At 36.1% G+C, this 21,421-nt stretch overlaps 2 protein-coding genes across 4 annotated transcripts in view; both read right to left on the bottom strand.

Annotated features, from left to right (window-relative positions):
- Positions 1–4,078, bottom strand: part of LOC138701979 (uncharacterized) — a 56,947-nt gene extending 52,869 nt beyond the window's left edge. The window contains exon 1 of the mRNA XM_069829405.1: positions 3,931–4,078. The gene's annotated coding sequence lies outside the window, so the exon portion shown is untranslated. The remainder of the gene's footprint in view (positions 1–3,930) is intronic.
- Positions 4,079–14,076: 9,998 nt separating this feature from the next.
- Positions 14,077–21,421, bottom strand: part of LOC138701977 (uncharacterized) — a 42,211-nt gene continuing 34,866 nt past the window's right edge. For all 3 annotated transcript variants that reach the window (XM_069829401.1, XM_069829402.1, XM_069829403.1), the window contains exons 8-9: positions 18,548–18,703; positions 14,077–16,412 (exon numbers count right to left, since the gene is read on the bottom strand). In XM_069829401.1, coding sequence (XP_069685502.1) covers positions 16,140–16,412; positions 18,548–18,703 — 429 coding nt within the window. In that variant the 3' untranslated portion in view covers positions 14,077–16,139. The remainder of the gene's footprint in view (positions 16,413–18,547; positions 18,704–21,421) is intronic.

Raw genomic sequence — 21,421 nt, 5'->3', positions numbered from 1 at the left:
CAAGCAGCTGATTTATCCCGTTCAATTCCAAACCCTCTCTGTTATCTTGGACTTTCCTAATGGCATGCTCTAGAGCAAAGTTAAAAAGTAAAGGTGATAGTGCATCTCCTTGCTTTAGCCCACAGTGAATTGGAAACGCTTCTGACAGAAACTGACCTATACGAACTCTGCTGTACGTTTCACTGAGACACATTTTAATTAATCGAACTAATTTCTTGGAATACCAAATTAAAAAAATATTCCATTACATTAAGTACAATACTCAAACAAATACAATTCTTAGGCGTGAATATTAAAACATTTTGTCACATTATACTTTATTTAGGTCATAGGCCTACGTTGGTTTTGAGCCAGAATTAATAGATCTATCCAGTTAGACTAGGCCACTTTTTTCGAACTTCAGTAATATTAATTCATAAAAAGACACTGCAGATATCTTAAAAGGACTCATGTCTTTATTATAAGATATTCTTATCTTATTTCCAACATCTATACGGCATTACATTACATGTAATACTCAACACATACTGTACAATTACTAGGCCTAAATGTCTAGGCCAGGGCTGTACACTATATTAAATATGTTTTATCTTACTTAGGCCTCCATTTTTCACATCTTTTTCTAAACGTCTGCAATGTTCTCTTATCATACACTGGTTTACTGGCAGCTATGACATCATTCCTTGCCTTTGAATATTATTATTTAACTACGTTCATAATGACTGAAAGTATTTTAGCAGCAAGTTTAACTTATTCCGTCGCACGTGAGCATACATCGTTTTAAAGGTCAACATCACTACACAAGACTGTTTTTGAGAGTAACTTAACTTCTTTTGATTTCCATAGTCTATTCTACATAGTTTTCTTCATTAAAACTATTTGAAATCAATGTATTTATAATGCAGTAGGCAATTGTTGCAATGTAAAGTACAAAATCTGAAGGAAGAGTAAAGTCCTCCTCGATTCAAAGTGTAAACATAAATACCTCTCTTGATTGTCGGTTTCTATCCCTATCAAGCAATCCACAAAGTGAGCAATGTAACTTTGAGGATACCGTGAAAGAGGCATAAGCTGATATGTCCAGCAGGCTGGATGTATCAGCTTCATAGCTAAAAGTATGAGGGTTTTGGATAACTGTAAACAAATGGAGCGACCGGTACATCTACCATTTCTTTTCTTTCTGGTTCTATATCGTCTGCTGTTTCAAATGTTTCCTAGGATCATTTTAGAAATCCATACTTGGCTGATTTCATGCCAAAACTTAAAAAGAAAAACTCAACATAAATTGTAAATACTCTTAAATACGCGAAAGCAAGGCTTAAATCGCATAGTACACTACTCGCTCGTAGAAAGACTGATGCCTGATGCACATGTTGCCAAGTTTCCGCCTTCAGACCTTCTACAGTACTAGAATCAACCGTGCCTGAGTTCAAGCTTCCTGTCCATAGATCTCCTGCCGAGCTGATGGCAGTTCAGTACAGGTATTCGATAAACATCTTGCAATGTCATTCACAGTCCAGGAATATCATGATATATTATTAATTTATGGAGAAAGTCTTCGTATTTCAAGTGCTGCAAGAAGGATGTACTTTCAATGTATTCCGCAAAGAAAGTTACCTAATCGGCGTTTTAGCTTTTTTTCCTTTATCAATTCAGTTCCCGTATATCCTTAATATTGTTCCCAAGTAATCATGATTATTCGTAAAAAGCAGTTCTCATTGATTATTATTACAAACTGGGAGTCTCTTACGCCGTTTCGGAAAACACACAACTGGAAATTTCTTTAAAAATGATACTGTTTTACGGAAGTAGGAAAGACTAAAATTTTGCATTAGAAAAAAGTTAGTGTGATTTTGTGCAGTAAACCATTATTGTTTATTTTTTAGACGTACAATAAAAATGGAGCAATATTGTTAAATAAAATGTAAATTTAACATAATGTTCTATTAATGAGATTGAAAGTTAGTATTTGCTGCTAGTTTTATGTAAACAACAATTGCCCTGTCCGCCCCTGCATTTGAACAAAGCATCTGTTTTTTGCCTGTATGTCTGTACCCGCTTGAGCTGTACTGTGTACTTCTAAACCTCCTCGTTCCTATCCGGCAACGTTGCAAAACGTATAATATTGTAAACTTTAATAATTAGTTAAATATTAGAATTAGAAAAAAATTGTGAAAACATTTTTTCTTCCTTATGACATGAATAATCATCAGTTAGAATAATGGCACGTATACCCCTACACTCTGTATACCATATAATACGAAATTATTAGAGACTTAAAATTTTCAACTCTTCAGTATACGAGTTAATATACAAGCCTTTCATTTTCGTCTTTTGTTTAACGGGAAAATAATGTCTTTGTTGACATATTTGATCCGGTAAGTTACATATATACGAATATTTTCGAAGGATTTGTTCAGTCTATAAATTATCGTATTTTAAATTAATTTAAGTCTAGTCAAACATTAAAAATATTACAGAAATATATAAAGGACAAACGTTTTCGCCGATACGGCATTTTCAGGTCCTGAATCCGTGTAATGCTTCTGAACATCTATATTATCATGAAGGATTGACAGGTGTAGTATACCTTACTTACTTACTTACAAATGGCTTTTAAGGAACCCGAAGGTTCATTGCCGCCCTCACATAAGCCCGCCAGCGGTCCCTATCCTGTGCAAGATTAATGCAGTCTCTATCATCATACCCCACCTCCCTCAAATCCATTTTAATATTATCCTCCCATCTACGTCTCGGCCTCCCCAAAGGTCTTTTTCCGTCCGGTCTCCCAACTAATACTCTAGATGCATTTCTGGATTCGCCCATATGTGCTACATGCCCTGCCCATCTCAAACGTCTGGATTTATTGTTCCTAATTATGTCAGGTGAAGAATACAATGCGTGCAGTTCTGCATTGTGTAACTTTCTCCATTCTCCTGTAACTTCATCCCACTTAGCCCCAAATATTTTCCTAAGCACCTTATTCTCAAACACGCTTAACCTATGTTCCTCTCTCAGAGTGAGAGTCCAAGTTTCACAACCATACAGAAGAACCGGTAATATAACTGTTTTATAAATTCTAACTTTCAGATTTTTGGACAGCAGGCTGGATGATAAGAGCTTCTCAACCGAATAATAACACGCATTTCCCATATTTATTCTGCGTTTAATTTCCTCCCGAGTGTCATTTATATTTGTTACTGTTGCTCCAAGATATTTGAATTTTTCCACCTCTTCGAAGGGTAAATCTCCAATTTTCATATTTCCATTTCGTACAATATTCTTGTCACGAGACATAATCATATACTTTGTCTTTTCGGGATTTACTTCCAAACCGATCGCTCTACCAACGATATAAAAACAGTTTACAGTAAAAACATTCAATTTAAACAACATGCGTCTAAGTTACAAGACTTAATTACATAAGCTGATGTGTTCACTCTCTTGGAATATTATGGAATTAGATCCGCAACTGTAAGAATTATTCAATCCTAACATTACGTAAATACAGGATTATAAAATTGGCTTCAAACAAGGTAATGCACTTTGAATTAAATTAAATTATGATTAAAAAGCAAATTGTAAAACAGTCTTAGACTGAGTTAGTGTACGTGCACAATTCGTTTTATAAAATAAGGCTACACATGTGTATCATTGCATCAATAAAGATTGTGTTAGAACTCTTTAAAACTATTCACATGCATCAGTGTTATAAGGAAGAAAATTGTTCAGATGCAAGTTCAAACTTCCATAGGATTGCAACAGGTTATACATTTTTACACAAGTTGTGTTGAAGTAATTCTGTCGTAATAATTTGTGTATTGTATAATGTTCTGGAAAGATGCAAATATGATTCCGATAGATTTAAACAATGAATGTATTTGGAAAATTATTTAACCAAATATTATGCGATTATGTTACTTTACTTACGATAATGTCTTGCTGCGTGGAGGCTTTCTTGTGAAAATTGCCCTCGTAATACTACGACTGAGTTTTACGATGTTTGCGCATTGTAGAAGCCAGCCGTATACCTGGCAAATGTAGTCGTTAAGTGGAAAGAGAATTTTATTGGCAATAAATTTGATAAAGTGTGTTATCTGAATTAGAAAACTGTTCATTATGTAGGCCTAATTGTACATTGCTGTTGTAATATTTAGCTATGAAATACGCTTCAGCGATATTTATGTTTCTTTATCATAAATTATTTTGAGAAATTTTAGTCTGTCTTTAATGTCAGTAAGTTGACTAGGTGAGTAGAATATTTTGATTTATTACTATTGTGCCGAAAATCTGCTGTGTTCGCTAAACCATGTTTTAAAATTTCTTCCGGTCTGTCCTATTTATTTTTATTGCAATTTTTGTAGTTCGACATATAAATTTCTCCATTGAAGTACCGGCAGCTGTCTTGTAATTTATTGGGAAAATAATTTTAGAATTGATAATTAGTAGAATTTATAATACCATAGTTACGTATATGACTCGGTTAAGAGATAGGTTTTATATGATATTCTTATTGAATTTGGTATTCCCAAGAAACTAGTTCGATTAATTAAAATGTGTCTCAGTGAAACGTACAGCAGAGTTCGTATAGGTCAGTTTCTGTCAGATGCGTTTCCAATTCACTGTGGGCTAAAGCAAGGAGATGCACTATCACCTCTACTTTTTAACTTTGCTCTAGAGTATGCCATTAGGAAAGTCCAGGATAACAGAGAGGGTTTGGAATTAAACGGGTTACATCAGCTGCTTGTCTATGCGGATGACGTGAATATGTTAGGAGAAAATCCACAAACGATTAGGGAAAACACAGGAATTTTACTGGAAGCAAGTAAAGAGATAAGGTTGGAAGTAAATCCCGAAAAGACTAAGTATATGATTATGTCTCGTGACCAGAATATTGTACGAAATGGAAATATAAAAATTGGAAATTTATCTTTTGAAGAGGTGGAGAACTTCAAATATCTTGGAGCAACAGTAACAAATATAAATGATACTCGGGAGGAAATTAAACACAGAATAAATATGGGAATGCGTGTTATTATTCGGGTGAAAAGCTTTTATCATCCTCTGCTGTCAAAAAATCTGATCAAAAAATTTGAAAGTTAGAATTTATAAAACAGTTATATTACCGGTTGTTCTTTATGGTTGTGAAACTTGGACTCTCACTTTGTGAGAGGAACATAGGTTAAGGGTGTTTGAGAATAAGGTTCTTAGGAAAATATTTGGGGCTAAGAGGGATGAAGTTACAGGAGAATGGAGAAAGTTACACAACACAGAACTGCACGCATTGTATTCATCACCTGACATAATTAGGAACATTAAATCCAGACGTTTGAGATGGGCAGGGCATGTATGGGCGAATCCAGAAATTCATATAGAGTGTTAGTTGGGAGGCCGGAGGAAAAAAGACCTTTGGGGAGGCCGAGACGTAGATGGAAAGATAATATTAAAATGGATTTGAGGGAGGTAGGGTATGATAATAGAGAATGGATTAATCTTGCTCAGGATAGGGACCAACGGCGGGCTTATGTGAGGGCGGCAATGAACCTCCGGGTTCCTTAAAAGCCAGTAAGTAAGTAAGTTACATATAAAAGCAATGCCATTATTTTGTCACTTGTAATTCTGTTCACTTTAATTAGCATTACTAAGCCTAAGTGGCCCGCAAAGAAGAACGCAGTTGGTAAAACTTCAAAAAAATCTTTTGAAAAATCAGTTAAAAAGTTATCAATACAAGATTGTTTCCTAGTAGGTTTTGAATTCGTATAAAATATGTTGTACGATCTCATTAAATTAGAAAGTCGTATAGAATTACGACTTTCTTAATTAAATCAGTGTCCAGATCTGTACCAGTAGCAGTATTAAGCTTGTATATACTCGTATTTAAAACTTTGAGTAGGCCTACTTATTCATTTTTTTTTTTTTTCAAAAAATATTTCAATATTACTGTCTGGAGATCAGGAAGATAATACAATAACTTTTTGTCGTATAGTATTACGCCACACGCTTAATAAATCTTGGCTATACAATAGGCTAGTATATAATAAATTTCATAATAATAATCCGTGGCGCTACAGCCCACGAAGGGCCAAGACCGACCAGCCGGCTGCTGGCCTCACGCCCACATGTCGAAGCAGAGGTGGACGATCATCCAACGAGAATGGAGGTATCGTGTGGTTAGCACGATGAGCCCCCCCCCCAGTCGTTATAGCTGGTTTGCGTAACCGGATTTCGCTACCTATCGTAGCTCCCCAAGTGCATCACGGTGCTGGGTAGGCACCGGTCCCATACACTGGCCGAAATTTCATGAGAGAATTTCTTCTCCCATGAGGACTCGAACCAGCGCGCATTCCGTAACGCGAGTCCCAGGCAGGATGCCTTAGACCACGATGCCACGGATATAATAAATTTATAATTTTAAAATTAATGGAGTTTTTAATAAAAAAAATACATGAGCCATCATTTTAATAGTACATTGTGCAACGAGCCTATAATTATAGTAATTAAGAAGCGAGTATGGATGTTTATGAAACGAGCGCAAGCGAGTTTTATAATTTTCATACGAGCTTCTTAATTACCATTATTGGCGAGTTTCATACGACTTTTTATGCTCGTCCATATTTCTAACTTGAAATTATTCAGATACATTTTATTTGTATCTGACAAGATCGGAAGTGACCTTGTTCTAGGTCGTGAATTGTGAGATGTGCGCAGACGCGAAAGTATTGATTTTTTCCGAAGAACAATAATGTCAATGACCTTGTGTAATCCCGTTAAACTTAGTATAACCTTGATTATTGAATTCGACATTGAAAAACGAGATGACAAATTGAATTTTTTTGAATATTATTTACAATTAACGCTAATTATTATAGTAACAGAACATAACCTTCTGCGATAGTATTGGATTTCCAGCCTCCGTGACTTTTCGCTAATTGTCTTTCGATTGCATATCCGAGAATAATCGATACTTGCGGTTTTATAACGGTACAAAGCTGACTCGTTATTGGCTGAACACCGGTAAGTTGAGTTGTCATTGGCTGAAAACACCTGAACTTTAATGAGTAGGTGTACTTTAATGACATGCATTAAAGGACTGCTACCAGGTGTATAATTACTACATTTCGGCATGGTCGAGCATAAAATTCTTTACGACAATATTTATGGCCTACATTATACTCCATAGGGGTTGCTGTTTAGTCAGCTGTCCGAAAACACTTCTGGACCTCATAAGTCACACCAATAAGGCATCATTCATAAGGCAACTAGGCCAGGAGGTAATGGGATATGGTGGCCAGTTCCTTTCGCCCCATAGGGGTATAAAAGTGATATTTCATTAGTATAAAGCCAATGTTCACTTACACATATAATGCTAGGTCTTTCATTATCACACAGTACCTTAAGATTAGAAGATTTGTTCCTTATACATTGAACATTAATATGAATTAATTTTAGAGAATCTTAACTATTTTTAGTCAGTTATTTTGAGAATTACTGCCCGTACCTATAACTGTATCACGATAATTTTTCTTCCAAAATACATAACATCTCATGACCGCTCCCTCCAGTCAAATTTCAGGTTTATATATTTCGTTAATATGAACAAATGGAAAATCAATTCTAAATGAAGATGAATAATTGGATCTTCGTAAAATTTCACCAACAAACTTTATACAGTATTAATTACTGTTGCCCACACCTGTGGAGTAATGGTCAGCACGTCTGGCCGCTAAACCAGCTGGCCCGGGTTCGAATCCCGGTCGGGGCAAGTCACTTGGTTGAGGTTTTTTCCGGGGTTTTCCCTCAACCCAATACGAGCAAATGCTGGGTAACTTTCGGTGCTGGACCCCGGACTCATTTCACCAGCATTATCACCTTCGTTTCATTCAGACGCTAAATAACCTGAGATGTTGATACAGCGTCGTAAAATAACCCAATAAAATAAATATAAAAATTGTTGTTACTTAGAGAAAATTAAGCAAATCACTTATTTCTGTGTCTGGATCCATCCCATATACAGTAAATGACCCAGTTTAAGTACACTCTTCAAATTATCACCTTTTACGTGCCCCAACATTACATTTCTACTGGCGTATTTACGATTTGTTATGCTAGGTATTTCTTTATCTGTACCACTTTAGTCACTATTATTATTACTCGACCGAGACGAGTGGAGATACGTGTGAACTATCGCGATGACGCTATACCAACGCAGGAGAAGTGCAAATGCACTGGCCTTGGTTCATTTGGACTCTCTCTGACGACATCAGAATACTTACCTATTATAACTGTTAATGTGTTTTAAATAGACTTCCCATCCAGCTTTAAAAAGTCCGAGTCCTTTACATTTCATGTCCAAATTTATAACATATGATCAGGGATATCTGTTAGAAGCTGTAAGATATACTTCAGCGCATTTTTAATGATTTTGTCACAGTCACACAGGAATTTATTGGGAATTCTACTGAATTTCTAAATGGGCTATATAAATTACTTTGGCAAATAGCCAATTGTCAGGAATTCTGCATTTTGTTGAGTATATATTCATAAAGTTTAATTTTGTCATTTTATTCTTCATGTACAGTACAGCTCATGCATTTTGTCTAGACACTCGCGATGTACAGTACGTTTCTGTGGAAGGGGTAGAAGTAGAAGGGAAGATCGGGCGTGTGTCTATCGAGTTCAAGGCAAAGAGTAACCCATTCCCCTATAATTCATAAATAGACTCATCCGATCTCGTACGCAGCGCTGTAGGAAGAGTGGGGGAGTGTCTGGATATAATGCATGCGCTCTACATAAGCATTCTATTTTTTTTTATGTTGTCACATTTCTTTCTTTCTTCTCAAGTTGATTCAAATTTACTACTATTTTAACTTTGAATATGTGAATAACACTGGCTCGTTAATGTCGTTAAATCCCAATAACTCAACAGGACCTACCTGGTAAAGATAGACAACATAAACCTGTATACAAATTAAACAGTTTTCTATGTAATTTATTTTATTCCATAATGGATGGATGTTTTTTACATTGTTACAGGCTGGCTGAAAACATGCGACAATTTCCGCTCACTCCCAATCTTCAATGGCTTCCCAAGCCTAAAGTAGAAGAGTTGAATCGATACATATTGCGATGAAATGCGTAAGTAACACGAGATTTTCAAATCTGCATTCAGATTTTTGCTAGCTTTTACAGTTTAAGAGTTTTGGTACAATTTGTTACACTGCTCCATCGATAAAGAGGAGAAAGTCAATGTCTGCCTACTTAGATTAATACGCGGAGCAAATCCCCTGCAATCGGCAAGCATCATATTTAGGTAGAGCCAAGACCAGATTATGTATCCTGGTTAACATCGATCATACGTGAATGGTATTTTTTTAACATGCCAAATGAGTAAAAACATGCAATTGCCTGAAGTTTCGCGGTCTATTCATCATCGTCTTAATCAATTTTATCATAGTCATTAAAAATTGAATACGAATCATAAGTAACACACTACAATGGAAACAACAATAACAGTAGTCCAGTCCACATCTGTGGAGTAACGGTTAGTGCGTCTTGCCGCGAAACCAGGTGGCCCGGGTTCGATTCCCGGTCGGGGCAAGTTACCTGGTTGAGGTTTTTCCGGGGTTTTCCCTCAGCCCAATATGATCAAATGCTGGGTAACTTTCGGTGCTGGACCCCGGACTCATTTCACCGGCATTATCACCTTCATCTCATTCAGACGCTAAATAACCTAAGATGTTGATAAAGCGTCGCAAAATAAGCTACTAAAAACAATAGTCCACGGTCTACTGATTACCCAAAGATCATTTTATTTTTACTAACATTTTTAATATTAACTTGCCTATACCTCTGGATCAACGCCGTTTGCTACCCCCTTCCACGACTACAGTTCGATTATACTGACGTAATATACAAACAAATCACTTTACTGGGTATAGGATGGAAGAAAAGTAGTTCATCCATTTACGTAAACTATGAAATATTGCGCTTTTGAGTTTGATCATTTTCATTAGGTTTTTGTTTAATCAAAATACAGTACAGTATTAACAATGAGTATTTTCACTCACGAACTGAGCTATCCATTCGGACGTATTCATTATGCAGTGTATATTACTATACTATCTACAGCACATTAGCGTACAATATAAAGGACGAAGTTAAATTGAAAAATAATAATAATATGGATATTTAAACACATTTTTTAAAATGGTGACCGTTCATTTAGATACAGGCTTCAGTTCTAATGTGCATATTATCGCACTATAGACTATTGTACCTAATCCCAATTACCAGTTTCGTTCTTCGTACTAGTGACTCATGTTGAAATAATTCTGTACCTGCTCTATAAAAGATTACCTTACGTGCTGTAAATTCAATCTTCACTTCTGCCCGATAAGAAAAGATAAAATTACTCAGACATACTATCTACTGTCCGTCCAAGTGGTTATGTCGTAGGGTCGTAGAAAGGGAGGAAATCACGTGACAGTTAATTACTTAACGAGGTCCTTTTATTTAAGTTATTTTAAACAGTTGTATAATATTACGTAGACGTCCAATTCCTAACAGAAATTAATGTTCTCAGAAAAGAGATAAGACAGCCCAGCCACTAGCTGGCGAATAAAGCTGGTGGGGGAAACCGGGATACGACGTAGGCAAATGGACGACAGTACCTGTGCGAAAATAATTCAATATTAAAAGCTCTTTCGTCACTGGAAAACACGAACATATTTTTGGAACGTACTGTTTACTATGACCGTAACGCTAGTATGACTGTATATGCGGCCTTGGTTCTGTGTGGAGGACGGTTGAACTTCATTAGTAGAAGGGGTGGGAGTGAAGTACATTAAAAAACTCAGATACAGTAAAAATTGAAGTAAAAATAAAATGATTTCCCTGTATAATGACCTGAGATGTTTAAGCGTGTATAAATCTGTATATTCGAAGTGAAAGACACTGTGACAAATACCGATTTTTGCAGGAGAGCTAAATGAAAATGCTCATTTACACGATATCTTATGGTACATAGTACCCTTTTCAACAGGCTAATTCGCTTATTATTACGCGTAGAAGATAGTGCTTTGCACCACTAAAAGTAAGCGAAAAATTAAATAGAAATGCAAAAAACGTCAATTTCTTAAAAAAAAAAAAAAAAGGGGGCGGGTCATAGTGCCCTTTACCTCCGATATACAGAAATAAACTTAAGAAAAGATAAATAAAAGCTAAGGTTTTTCTTATAAATTAAATGGAACAACTGGATAATACCCTAGATCATATATATCCCAGTTAGGTCGGCCTTATAGGCTTTGACGTTAACAACTTTTGTCAGGTTTACTACGCTGCTATCTAGTTGTTACATAAGGAGTCACGTCATAATTCCCATTTGAATTGCATTAGCGACAGTACTACCATTTCGTTTTCGTTTACGGCGGACGGATGGCGATCCTGGCGGTTGTTCTCTTCAAAGTGCAAACGATTTTAACATAGCGATGACCTATCTGGTTACATATATTATCTAGGACAGACGTCTCCAAAAGCCTACTCGCGAGTAAGCCCCTGAACGGAACCGAAGCCAGTACGTAATGAGCGCGCTCCGCCTCACCCATCTCCACCTGTACTATACTCATGTTTATGCGTAAACGAAGAGCAGTGGTGGACTGCCATTATCATTGTGTTGGTCTGAGTGTTCCACCGTTTCACATTGTCTTCTAATCATAGACGTAGTACATTCAAGGATAAATAGGAAGAGACATTTTTTTGAGTTAGTGGGGAGAATGTGAAATGCTTAATTTGTTCGAAAATTCTTAAGGGTGTGTTAAAATTCAACATGCGACGACACTACTCGACTCTTCACAAAGAATATAATACAATTACAGGCATGTTGAACATGTGAAAAGAATTTATTTTGAGGCTATCTGTATAACTGTTGGTTATACATAATAATCAGTATATTACAAAACACTCAGTTCCGCATGACAAACATATAGTTTTTCGTTTAATTTTAGGTGAAATGCGTAGGTCTACAAACATTTTGATAAATATAAAACAAGAAAATACAAACAAATAACACATGTGTCCTCAGTCTTAAACAAAAAAAGCTTTTTGCTAGCTATGTTTTAGCTTGGAATATTGGAAAATCAGTGAAGCCTTTTACAGAAGAATCATTTGTAAAATCGTGCATACAGGACGTTACTAAAATACTGTGTCCAGAACAAAGTCAAAGTTTAAGAAAATTAAAATATTTCCAATTACAGTTCAGAGAAGGAATTTCAAGGTTGCAAATGTAATTGAATCTGAAGTCGAAACCACAATTAACCAGTTTGTAGCTTACTCAATTGCATTGGACGAAAGCACAGATAGAAATGACAAAGCTCACCTAGCCATTTTCATCCGAGGAGTTAATGAACATTTTACTGTGTCTGAATGTCTTCTAGATGTAATTACAAAATACAACTGGAGGAGATCTTTTCCAGAACAGAAGAGGTTGAATTTTCAATGGCTTGTGTCTATAGCAACAGACGGGGCTCCAGCTTCATAGTATGTCAAAACAATATACAAGCGTATGATATGTCTTATTCTTTTGATATTATTTGTAAACTTAAGCAGATCGTTGCCGCGATCCCCCACTGATCGCTCCAATCTGTTGAGGTACGAGTGTCTTCCCCTTTTCTAGCCTTACAGCACACTGTGTTCGGCGGGCAGCATCGAGAGCACGAATGACGATGGAGATCTCTGATCTAGGATAATAAGCACGGTAGACCAACGTCGGTAGTCGACGTTGCTCGCTGGCCACTAGTCACCGGGCCGTTATCGAGCCGTGTCAAACAAAAGACAATCGAAATGGTGGTAGTAAAATTCGCGACTGTACTCATATTCATAAATAATTTACTCCATTAGCCAAGTGCAAGGTTTATGCAGAACAACGGCATTGTTTTAAATGCACCAAAAGAAAATGCAGATGTAGTAAAATCTTAAAGTAGGTTATCACAACGAAATAAAGGGAGGAAAAATTTGTTTCAGGGAATATCATTCAAATGAAGGAACGTAAATTTCCGGTTATGTTCACCAAAGCGTTAAGCACGTAATTATGACCGCGTTGCCGTTTTATTTTTGGTCTAGAGAAAGAGAAAATATCTCGTCTTTTACGAAGAAAACTTCTAGCGACCATGAAATTATTCACCGCTTTCATCATATTATTGTTTATCAATATTACGAAACGAAAACTATCGTAAGGGCAATGACCGACAGGATCATCTTGGCTATCTAAGCATGAACTTGGTTAATAAAAACCCAAACTAACCAAACCTAACCTTCGTATATTATGCAAGATATGTAACCGGAGCAAGAAGAGATCGTCTTGATTTGATCTGGAATGTACACACGAAAATAAATCCAAGTAAGGATCACGCTGCTACTGCATGAGAGGTCAGCAAAACTGTTCCTGTCGTGAGCCCCTCATCTGAGCCACTTAATCTAGTCGCAATATTTACGCAAATACATCTTGTCGCTAACAGTGGAGCTATCTCTCAGTAATGTTCAGAACGAAGGAGGTAGAGAGAAAAAAAAAAACAAACAAATTTCTCCTAACGACACCACATATCAACGTCATGCCCTTATGTTGGCGACATTGTGTATTTAATTGAATTTGGTCCTAACCGTAACGGCTGCCGTAGCAAATTCTCCAGTTTAGCGAATTAAATTATTGCTGTGTTCATTCTGAATTATGTAATAATGTCTTCATATACTAGCATGGCTCTACAAATACACGCGCAGTGACCTCTACCGTCATATCTTATCAAAACGTAGCTGTAATTTGTGAGCTGTTTGTGAAGACTTATTCTTTTCAGTAATTGGTTTATAGTTTATGGTCGGTAATGTATCATATGAAATATGGACGTCAAAGGAAGAAAGGTCAATAATTTTAAAAGAGACCGTTTTTATCACAATAGACTGATTTATATTGCTTCACATTATGTAACCGACCTGGAGTTGTAACAGTGAGTTTGATTTGTGAACAACTATTGCAATAATTTTATTCTGAGTCCTATGACAGGAACACTATGACACGAAACACAAATAATTTGCAAGAAAGTATTTTATTGATTGCAAGCAAGCAGTCTTAAATAACACTGGTCAACAATGATATTGTTAAATGTACAATTTCTGCTGTTTCTTATGTAATGTCATCTGCGAATTCCAAAAATTAAATCAGAATTTTTCTACCACCCACCATATTTTTGTAATTTCAGAAAATTGATTTATTTTTATTGCTATATAATAGTCCTTAACATGTTAATGGGAAGAAAATAGTTCAAATATTTTATTTTATTGCTTTAACAATTGACCTAGAACTTTAAATCACTGTTGCCTGTGAAGTCAGAATTTATAAAAATTAATTTTATTCCTCGTAAGACTGCGAGGGTTGGTATTAATTCTCAGTTGAGTTAGAACTTACTGTACAATCATGAAACAAGTTTCATAACCCGTGTTTTTTTTTTGTCCTAATTTTAAGTGTGGTGAAAGTATCTTATAAAGTGAAACATACCTCGAAATACTGTGTAAATCACAACAATTTTTGTTACGTTTGTGGTTAATTAACTTTGAAAGCACACAGGTGAATTTTACTACACTAGTTACAGTAAAAGAGGTTACGAGTGTTCTGATTGCAAAATAGATGAAGACAGGAACTGGGTCCCTGAAATCTGTTGTGCTCATGTAATTTTATTAGCCTAACTGATTGGCTAAAAGGATTCCTTCATACCTATGCCTTTTCCAGTTCTAATGGTATGCCGGGAACCTAAGAATCATTCAAAATATTTTCCTTTTTAGGAACCACAGATCAGGAAATTACAGAGAACTTGTCAGCGAGTTGATTCAGAACTATAACGTGATGGAGTGTAATATGTCTCTCAAAATAACTTTTTGGATTCTCATCTATTTTTTCTTTCCTCAAAACCTTCGGGTAGTGAGCGACTTTTCATCAGGATTTTTTTGAAATCGAAAGGCTCTATCACGAAAAATGGACCCCAAATATTCTGTCAGACTACTGCTGGACACTCGAAAGAGATGTTTCTCAAGCGAAGTGTAGCCTAAAATCTATTTCACACACATTTTAGGTAAATAAATATGATTTTAGGTAAAATGTTACAAGGCATCAATACTAGAAAGTTTCAACCGCGGCGCTGAAAAAGTAGTGATGTGTGGCTGTACCTCAATAATGTCGACACCGCAAGAGTAGGCCTGTCATGCATTTTGCTTTTCATTTACGTTTGTTCAGCGTCGTTTTGTAATGCAATATGGACGTGAACTTTCAACACGGAAAATCATCCGATTCTAAGAAAGCGAACTGAGGACCACAGAAAGTCTGTTTTATTATTTTATTCAGAACACCTTTCGTCCGACATCCTTTTCGAAGCCAGTGAATGATTCGTGTTCACTTAAACTCCCGAAGAACTTTTCTCAAAATCTTGCCCGACTGCGTTAAAATTACTCAAAAACACTAGGTGATAGAACAATTTTGGAAACAGATCTGAAATCAGCACGAAAAATGCTATAAGAATCACGCATTCTTTATCTTTTAATAAAAAAATATATTTAATTCTGTTGACTAGTGTAATCTAAAACAGATATATTGCTGTTCAACTACAGAGTTTATGGGTTCATTTATGACGTGTACTGAAGCCTCTCTACTCTTAATTTGGGTTTTCGAGAACGCCACATGAATGTTGTTAAAGAGTACACCTCACTTAACCGAAACGCAGCTTCGTCGCTATTTTTAATCTGTGATCAGCATAAATACGTAACGATCAGCTGATTTGGTTACCGCTACTTTTCGAGTGAACTGTTGTTCACACGTCGCAATAAGCGTGTTACACAATATTTTAAACTGCGGCGCTGAAAAAGTAGCGATGTGTGGCCGTACCTCAACAATGTGGACACCGCAAGAGTAGACCTATCTTGCATTTTGCTTTTCATTTACGTTTGTTCAGCGCCGTTTTGTAATGCAATATGGACGTGAACTATCAACACGGAAAATCATCCGATTTATCCGGAACTGAGAACCACAGAAAGTCTGTTTTATTATTTTATTCAGGACACCTTTCGTCCGACATCCTCTTCGAAGGCAGTGGAATGATCCGTGTTCACTTAAACTCCCGAAGAACTTTTCTCAAAATCTTGCCCGACTGCGTTTTTGGGATGCTGGTTACGAACTCCACTCCTCCCTCTAGTCGTTTATACTTAGCAACTTTTTTTTCCACGAACTTCTTAATGCTTTCTTCGGTGATGTTGGACGCTTTAGTAACCACAAAAGCTTTCGGAATCTCCCCTTTTCTCTCATCAGGGACACCAACGACCGCTGCGTCCTGTACATCAGGATGAGCTCGGAGAATCTCCTCTAGTTCTGCGGGTGCCACCTGCAATGTATACAACATCAAATAAGAGCATGGGCGTTACCAAATGCTTCGGATATTTCTCTAAACGTCTGTAAGATGAAAAGTAATAAAAGCCTTGTGTATATCGGCAGTGCTACAAAATTAAAGCATATCGAGCTACTTTTAAATTCAGATGAGAAATTGAATTAACTATTGTGAAATTTTAAAGAAACTAAAAACTCAACCAGTTTTAGATTACATTGTTCAATATCAGTCTAATTGGAAACATCATTTGGAAAGAATGAGTAATAGTAGACTCCCAAAGGCAATTTATGATTATGTACCACATCCTTCGAAGAGGTTGAAAGATTCAAATATCTTGGAGCAACAGTAACAAATATAAATGACACTCGGGAGGAAATTAAACGCAGAATAAATATGGGAAATGCATGTTATTATTCGGTTGAGAAGCTTTTATCATCTAGTCTGCTGTCAAAAAATCTGAAAGTTAGAATTTATAAAACAGTTCTATTACCGGTTGTTCTTTATGGTTGTGAAACTTGGACTCTCACTCTGAGAGAGGAACATAGGTCAAGGGTGTTTGAGAATAAGGTGCTTAGGAAAATATTTGGGGCTAAGCGGGATGACGTTACAGAAGAATGGAGAAAGTTACACAACACAGAACTGCACGCATTGTATTCTTCACCTGACATAATTAGGAACATTAAATCCAGACGTTTGAGATGGGCAGGGCATGTAGCACGTATGGGCGAATCAAGAAATGCATAGAGTGTTAGTTGGGAGACCGGAGGGAAAAAGACCTTTGGGGAGGCCGAGACGTAGATGGGAGGATAATATTAAAATGTATTTGAGGGAGGTGGGATATGATGGTAGAGACTGGATTAATCTTGCACAGGATAGGGACCGATGGCGGGCTTATGTAAGGGCGGCAATGAACCTTCGGGTTCCTTAAAAGCCATTTGTAAGTAAGTAAGTACCACCTGGCCAAAGATCTGTGGGTCGTCCTGCTAAGAGATGGCGTGAAAATTTGATGTAAGACCTTAACAGGCCTTGTGGCCTAACACTTGTCAGGCAGAAAAAGAAGAAGAAGAAGAAAGTAAACGTGGTAGTTTGCAGATCTTTTTTTTTACATATATACATCTTGATTGTTTTTACGTTGGAAGGAAACCAACTTTACTTTGCATAAACGCATATTTTGAGGATTTTCCATTTTAAATGCATATATATATATATATATATATATATATATATATATTTATATTCAGAATACTTAAATGTACCATATATTAACACATTTCCTTGTTTTTCCCGATTTATTATCTAATTTTAAAATCTCTCTGATAAAAATAAGAATAATTTCCAAGTAATATAAAAATTATATAAATATAACCAATTATTATTTAATTACTGTTGAGGACGTGAAATTGCTGCGACGAGAATGGATACCTGTCCCTAGTGTACCTGTCCACTTTAACAGGAGGCTAGCTGCTGATCTGGGTACATACTACCCGTGTACGTGTAGGCTAAGTTTGCAGGAGTCAGAGCGAAAATACGTGTTCCCTAGTTATCAGTCAGACTTTCACTCTGATTTTGTATAACCAGAAATGAATGTATTTAGACACCTGTAACAATACAATCAAGTATTGTTGAGATCATGGAACTGCTGCGAAGACAATGCTGCTGATGCGCTCTGATTTCATATAAACAAAATTGAATGTATTTAAACATCTGCGATAGTGAAGTCTCGTAGAGTGTAAATTTTCATTTCAACAAGGTTTACTGCACAATCAAGCGAAGAAGCAGTACATGATCGATCTGCTTAAAAGTTTAACCGCTGACATGCCGAAAGAAAACAAGTAACAGAAAAGATTTGTTGAATAAATGGGTTTCTGAAGACAAATGTTTCTCAACTGATGGGAAATTCGTATTCTGTGCAATATGGCTTCTTGACACTTATTACTTTAAAGTATTTTCAATTATATCTTATTATTAAACCTTTAAAATGTATTTTACTGCATATTTGCATGCATATTTTCAGGTTTTTTAGTGCATAAAGTTCTGTGGTCTAGTCATGATAAAGGATCCTGTTATGCTCACAACTCTGGATCAAATAGAAATTGCAGTTCGCGAGTTTCATGTCTCGTGAAAGTTTTCACCTGGAAGCCTTGCACCTTGATGAGCTCCTTGAACCTGTCCACAACGTAGAAGTAACCCTTCTCATCGTAGTAGCCTACGTCTCCAGTGTGCAGCCAGCCTTCGCTGTCGATCATTTGAGCTGTCGCTTCAGGAAGTTTAAAGTAGCCCTTCATGTTCTGAAACAAATTATTCAAGTCCCAACTTGTAAACGTAGCCTAATTGATGACCTCACTATTTGGATACAGAAAAGAAAATCTGAGTTTTCTATAGCACTGGGCACTGAAGGTTTTTCCTAAGAAAAAAGTGGGTAAATGGTCTAACTTATGTCCTACAGAGGAATGTGGTTCATATAGGTCGTCAGTTGACTTGAAATATACAATGAGTGCACCTCTGCACATAGTGTGTTGGACATTGTGCCACTGTCACACATCTGTAACACAATGCATGAGGTTTGGCCACTAAAGGGAAACTAAGAGGTGGAGCTTAAACTGAGAGGATTCAATCCGGCATCGGAACTGGAATCCGGTGTGGCTTAGTTGATAAAGCATCAACACGTAGAGCTAAAAACCCAGGTTCGAGTCCCGGTGTCGGAGAGAATTTTTCTCCGCTCCAACCATCCTTCATCGTATGATAACGCAGAACTCCTGCACGGAAATATCATATGTTCTTCGGTACATCACAATAATATATATTGCAAATGTTTCGAAATGTTACTGTTTTGTTTCTTTTGAAATTTATACAATGAGTTAATTATTTTTAGATGTTTAGCCACTTTTCTTCACTGAATATATTAGACAGTCAATATACAGGGTGTTAAAAGTATCCACTATTTTAGGAGATGATAGTATGCATCAAAACAAGAAAATAATGTCTAATAAACATGGGTCCTATGACGCATGTTTTCTGAGATCTGAACACTTATTCTTAGGAGGTGCTCAATGTGACGTCCATTCATGGCAATGCATTTTTCTACCCTACAATACAGCAGGCTACCAGATAATGATACCGTAGTTGACACCCCTGGCATGGAATAATGATACGTCGCAAGGAATACTGAAAACAAAAGTCTGGTTGCAGATATGAGCGGGGTTCAGTAGAGATGGTGTTGTGAATTTTGGTAATCAGCATGTGTGGGCAGATGAAAATCCCCATGCAGTTGAAGAAACAAGGCATCAGCACCGATTCTCAATCAACTTATGGACAGGCGTTCTTGGTGATAGATTAATAGGGCCATACGTGCTACCACAGAGATTAACTGGGGCTCGTTATCAGGACTTTCTTATTAACATATTAAAACAAATTTCAAAGAGTGCGTGATTCCTTACGCCGAAGGGCAGAGGAATGCATTGCCATGAATGGACGTCACATTGGGCACCTCCTAAGAACAAGTGTTCAGATCTCAGAAAGTATGTGTTGTAGGACCCTTGTTTATTAGACATTATTTTCTTGTTTTGATGCTTTTTTTTTGTAAGGCCTATAGACCTATTTGTATACCGGTATGTATTTTTCCGTATGTGATTTGATCCTGGTTGAGTGGAAGAGAAGACCTCCTTAACTCTGCCAGGGGTAAATAAAAACTATTATTATTATCTGTATTCTGGTGTTGTGGTAGAGAAGGCCTGATGCCTTGACTCCACCAGATTAAATAAGTAAGTAAGTAATAATAATAATAATAATAATAATAATAATAATAATAATAATAATAATGATATTTTTTACTATTACATAACATATGAAAAAATGTTTTTAAGTTTATAAGGAGTTTAATTGTTTACTGATAGCTCTTATTAGATAATCTTTAAAATAGTTATAATACTGATTCTATGATTATTTATGATGAAAACAGATTTATTATAGTAACAAAATTCAGTCTAATTAAAAATAATAATTTTTGCAAAACACTGGAATTTCTTACATGGTAGTTTACTTCTAATGTAGGCCTACTTCAGTTCTGAAGATCTACCCGCAAAATTTCAGCTTTCTAATATAGGCCTAATTTGTTTCTTTGATATGCAAATTTGAAAATATTTGTTCACATGGTATGTACTAGTCATTAAAGAAAAAACTAAGTACCGGTACCTAAAAGTTATGTCTAGCACTTTAAATATTCCTAAGTAATCCATAATAACGCTGTAAAAATTACTTCCAAATACGGATGCAAGTGTCTGTGTATTTGCAGTTTAGACATTGGCAAATTTATACCATTTTTTTCTTTCGTGCGTTCGCATGAAGTCCCATTAAGCCTGCCTGCCAAGAATACTGTACGGCTGTCCTTGCATGTTATTTTACTGTATAACCTCAAAGGATACGATGATACGATGGCCCGTAAAAGTATTCTATTCAATAAATAGGATTTTCATAAGATTCATTTTCGTTAACAGAGCACGTCAAATTCCAAACACGATTTCGAAAAAGATTGTCTGATCTCAGAATAAAAAGATGCCTACACGAATTACTTCATAAAATTAACTTAGTCTAATCTGAAGATAACCCATAAAGGTCAAAACACGTAAACAAGGTAAGTTAGAATTTAACACAAGAAAGTGTTATCATACATATCCCGTTAGTCTAATCGTTGTAGAAATAGAGCAAAGAAACAAGGATTGTATTTTCCTGTAACTACTCTATTCTTCGCAAATATATTTCCCAAATTCCTTCCCCTCGATGTTCTGTGGACAAAGCAAGCTGCGAAAGAGTACTATGTCGGTGTCATCTGCATTTTCTTGTAGAGGAAAGTGCCCAAAACCGGACCCCCATTTTGTTTTTTATTTTTTTTTTAATATAAAACAGTAAAAAATTATGTTTTAAAAGCATGTAATATTTACTTTATAATGTTATGCACCATTTACATTTTACTTTTAGAAAATATAATTAAAAATTGGTATGAAAAAAAT

This window comes from Periplaneta americana, chromosome 6 (assembly GCF_040183065.1).
Source record: "Periplaneta americana isolate PAMFEO1 chromosome 6, P.americana_PAMFEO1_priV1, whole genome shotgun sequence".
Classification (NCBI taxonomy): Eukaryota; Metazoa; Arthropoda; class Insecta; order Blattodea; family Blattidae; genus Periplaneta; species Periplaneta americana.
Note: the sequence above shows the minus strand (reverse complement) of the source record. Positions and strands in the feature narration are given on the sequence as shown.